This window comes from Lathyrus oleraceus, chromosome 5 (assembly GCF_024323335.1).
Source record: "Lathyrus oleraceus cultivar Zhongwan6 chromosome 5, CAAS_Psat_ZW6_1.0, whole genome shotgun sequence".
In the NCBI taxonomy this organism is placed as follows: domain Eukaryota; kingdom Viridiplantae; phylum Streptophyta; class Magnoliopsida; order Fabales; family Fabaceae; genus Lathyrus; species Lathyrus oleraceus.
Genome location: NC_066583.1, coordinates 597207305 through 597212198, shown reverse-complemented (window position 1 = coordinate 597212198; position 4894 = coordinate 597207305). Strand labels below are relative to the sequence as shown.

The window sequence follows — 4894 nt, the reverse complement described above, 5'->3', positions numbered from 1 at the left end:
TTGCTAGTTACTCATCTTCGTTTTATCCTTTCTCTTATCTTCTTTGTTTCCATTACCGCCCACACAAAGTTGGTTTCAACTTTGAAACACAACAATGGAGAGCTGTCGTATATGATTTTAAAGTTTATGTTTGACAATTTTTAATGCTGCTAAAAAGTAAATCGTTGTCGTTACATGCTTTATTATGTCTTAAAGTTTATTAAAACTTTCTATTTCATTTTTTGTTCATATTTGTTTCTACCTGTGTTTAATAGACTCTTATCTTTCTTTATAATTTAACTATAAAAATAGAAAATAAAAAATATTTCATATATATAACTATAATATATATATATATATATATATATATATATATATATATATATATATATATATATATATATATATATATATATATATATATATATATATATATATATATATATAAAACAGAAGTTATATTAATTTTGATAAAATAGTTTTTATTTTCTATTTTTATCTTTTACTTTGGTCTTGTTTTTGTGATTTTGGTTGCATTATTTGGTAGCTTAATTTTTAATTAAAAGTATTTAGTATGGCTGTTTTTGTTATTCAGTCTACACTTTTTTTTTTGTCTTTGAACAATAATATTCCATAGCAACTATCGTTTTATTTATACCGTGGTTGAAATATGATTTTCTCATAATTTCATCTATATATATTTTTCAAAAAATTCTTTAGATTATGTTTTTGAATAGACATGAGGTTGAAATTGAAGTTAGAGACAATTTGCTATAAGGAATTTATGTTCCATTTAGAAGGGTGGGGGCAATAAGCATACGAAACACATGAATTAAGTATACCCACTTTGATTTGGATTGTTTTTTTTCTAGAAACTATGGAGGAATGCATCATACATGACACTAGAGTTAGTCACTATACATAATTATACTTATTGACTAAAAAAAATTTGGTGTTGATAAAATTGACAATTAGAACATAAAAAGCAATAAGTCGCGCCACATATCAATCAAGAAATTGTAATTAATGAGACTTGTGACCTTAAAGGTGCATGCAGTTTGGATAATTTATTTTTTCTTTTCTTAGGGACTAAGGACCTGAACTCCATGACCAGGGGTAGCTTGAGGAACTAAGTGCATGACTGACACTACGCTTTGACGTGTCTTATTTTTAGCTTTAATAATTCATTCGTGAGAGAATGATAATTGCGTTAATCTTGAGTGAGAATGCATCTAACCTATTTATATAAGTGTTTCAAATTGATTGGGATCCCAAACAAACATTTACATAACATAAAAATAACAAAACTCGGACCTGTAACCGATTACACCATCTGATTAATCGGTTATAGAAATAAATCACTTTCAGCGGTAAATGGTTAACCTCAGATGTTAACCAATTATAATTGTGAATGTTTTCCTTTTCTGTTACTTCAAAAGTGAAACTGGCTTTGCTGTAATCAGTTACACCCCCGTGTTAACTGGTTACATCATTTGAATTATCAAAATTATTTTTAATACATCACCTTAATTCAAGTGCTCCAAGTCTTTCATGCTCATGTTCATTTTCAACCTCTTGAACACATCATTTGTGACTCCCTTAGTCAACAAATCAGCAACTTGGTCTTCACTTCTGCAATATCCCAAACGTAACCTTCATTCACTAACAAGCTCCCTCAAGTAGTGAAACCTCATCTCAATATGTTTGTTCCTCCCATGTGCTATTGGGTTCTTAGCAAAATTAATCGCGTAAACATTATCAACCATGAGTGTAACAGCCTCAGCCCCACTGTTGGTCATCTCATCCAATAGATTCATAAGCCACACGGCTTGACACACACATAACGAAGCGACAATGTACCCGGTCTCACAACATAAGAGAACAACTAGCGGTTCCTTCTTCGAACACCATTGGATTGATGTTACATCGAACATAAAGATGTATCCAGTTGTAAACTTTTGATCATTTGTATCTCCTTACCAATTGGAATAAGTAAAACCAAGAAAATTGCATTTTCTGTCGGTATCCTCTGCAGGAAAGAGAATTCTGCAGCCAACACAACCTTTGACATATCTTAGGATCCTCTTGACTACTGCCAAGTGAGACACCTTTGGTCTCCCCATGAATCTTCTCACAATACCGACACTAAACACCAAGTCGGTCGCGTATTGCACAAATAGCACAAGGATCCAATCAACCTCCTATATTAAGTTGGATCAACATCTTGCTCATCCTCATTCTTAGACAACTACATCCTTATAACTGATTCCAATTGGTGAGAAGAGTGGTAACATGTAACGTCCGAGAGCAAGGGAGTGGTTGTCGGTGCACGAGGCATGAAAATGAGACACTCCTAGTAGCTTCTAAGGAAAAAATCAAATTCACATCGGAATGAGAGAGATCATGAGGCTGTGCAGGTATGCGATTGCAAGGTTGAAGGAAGGCTTATAAGGATTAATTGGTACTACCTATACCAACAAGATACATCTTTTTTTGATAGCCTAACAAATAAGAACTTTATAGTTACGCGTGCTTGACTTGGAGTAGTATTTGGATAGGAGACCTTCTGGGAAGTTTCCCATAAAGGGTGTGAGTGAGGATAAAGCATGTTGAAAATATTTGTGTTGGTTTGTGGGATCAGTCGGTAATCCTGAAAGCAGTATGGGGAGTTACAAAATGGTATCAAAGCAGGTTGGTCTGTTCGGTCAGGTGTATAGTGTCTTATAAGTTTTTAGTATGTGAATATTGTGTGAGCACTATTGATATAAGTTTCTTCTAACCATGTTATTAATATGTTTAGAATATGGATGTGTGACCTTCTGGAAAGTTTCCTGGAAAGCGCATGAGTGAGGATAAAGCATGCTGAAAAGATCCATGTTGGTTTATGGGGTTAGTTGGTAATCCTGAAAGCAGTCTGAGGCGTTACAAAATGGTACCCGAGCAGGTTGGTCCGTTCAACCAGGTGTATAGTGTGTTATAAGTTTTTAGTATGTGAATAATGTGTGAATACTATTGTTATAAGTTTCTTTCAACCATATTGTTGATATGTTTAGAATACGGATGGAAGGAATGATGATGCTATTATTTCCGCCTTGCAAGCAGTGGCTCGAGCTATGCAGAACAACCAACAGGGAGGAATTATTGAGTTTAATAGCTTGAGAAAGTTCCATAGGAACAACCTGCCCACCTTCAAAGGCAGGTATGATCCAAAGGGAACAAGGGCATGGCTTAGGGACCATGAGAATATTTTCAGGGTAATGGCGTGTACTAAGGCACAGAAAGTGCAGTTCGGTACACATATGCTGAATGAGGAAGCTGATGATTGGTGGGGTAACACTCTCCAGAGATTTGAAGCCGTGGGTGATAAAATCACATGGGTTGTATTCAAAAGAGCGTTTATGTAACAATATTTTCCAGAAGATATACGTGGTAAGAAAGAGATTGAGTTTCTGGAATTGAAACAAGGGAATTCAACTGTTGCTGAATATGCTGCTAAGTTCGAGGAACTTGTGACATTCTGTCCATATAATATTGATGCAGCGATAGAGGTTTCCAAATGTATCAAGTTGGAGAATGGGTTGCTTCCTGAGATCAAGCAGGCTATCAGGTATCAACATATTCTCCGGTTTCCTGAACTGGTGAAAAACTGTAGAATATATGATGAGGACGGTAGGGCTCGGTCTACTCATTATAAAAGTTTGAGTAAGAAGAGGGGAAGTTACAGAATACGTGAAAACATGGGAAAAAGAGAGCTAGGAAGATAAGAGGAAAAGCCATGAGGATCAACAAAATTATCATTGTCAAGAATTGGAGCTTAACAATCTAAGGTAAGGGGGGGATAAAAACCATTCTTATAAGGGTGTATATCCATGAGAGGGTAGTGAGGGGTCCTTCCCTCTTAGGCTTACTTTTTACCATGTTTTTGATTGAAATTCTTGTTGGTTTACAATGTTTGTATGATGAGATGATTAGATTGTGATTGTTATATATAAATCCTTCATTGTTGTATGAATTTGATGTGATGATGCTTGCTGAATTTTTTTGTCATGTTCATGGAATAAGGATTTGGGGGACATGAACATGATGAACAAATTATGGGAAATTATAAAGTGATAATGTGTTGGTGTTTGGTGAATGAATTGTTGATATATATACATGTTTGATGATGAAAATCCTTGAAAATATTGTGAGGGATGTTTATAGGATGGAAATTATTTTTCCCCTGTATCAAAATTGTAGTACTCCCTCTCAGCTAACCAACGCACCAAATCCCACCTTAAAACGTGAGGGATGTTTATAGGATGGAAATTAGGGTTTGGGATGTGTTTGGTTCGTACTATTTTAGTCCTTCCAAACAACACCATTTTTTAAAAATTCTTTGTACAATTTTAGTCATAAATTTTAACTCAGTCACGTTTTAAGGTGGGATTTGGTGCGTTGGTTAGCTGAGAGGGAGTACTATAATTTTGATACAGGGGAAAAATAATTTTAATGGATTTATCAGAGGGTTACAGTAGGTGGAAAGAAGTGTAAAAATATGATGGATATGAATGAAGTCCGTATCGATAATTTAATCGTTGTGTCACGAATGATTGGTATGTGTGTTAATGACGTTAGTGGTAGTCCATAAGGGTTGACTACATACTAGATAAGTGTATTGAGTGATCAATGGTGGACCACGATGTATTGTTATATTTGTGTGTGTTAGAATGAATCATAATGAAGTTTATATTAGTAAATTGTTGTGACATGGTGAATCATTTGAATTGTTTGTTCACTTGCGGTTATGATAATCCAGAAGGGTGGATTATGTTGTGCATGGTTATAGTTGTATGACCGATTGTGGATCACGACATGAATAATGACAAGTATTTCAGTAGCATTTTTTCCATGTCATGCATTCATAAATTGTTGA

The 4894-nt window shown here is 34.7% G+C and overlaps 1 protein-coding gene across 1 annotated transcript; it reads left to right on the top strand.

Annotated features, from left to right (window-relative positions):
* Window positions 1-2908: 2908 nt before the first annotated feature.
* On the top strand, window positions 2909-3743 carry LOC127082300 (uncharacterized). Its single transcript, XM_051022534.1, has 3 exons — window positions 2909-2923; window positions 3033-3309; window positions 3397-3743. The coding sequence occupies exons 1-3, from the start codon at window positions 2909-2911 to the stop codon at window positions 3741-3743; spliced, it is 639 nt and encodes a 212-aa protein (XP_050878491.1).
* The last annotated feature ends 1151 nt before the right edge of the window (window positions 3744-4894 follow it).

Bases quoted from the DNA above. Each gene is read 5' to 3' on its own strand.
- LOC127082300 (XM_051022534.1), top strand. The intron at 3,310-3,396 runs GTAACACTCTCC...AATATTTTCCAG, and splicing joins GGAAGCTGATGATTGGTGGG to AAGATATACGTGGTAAGAAA.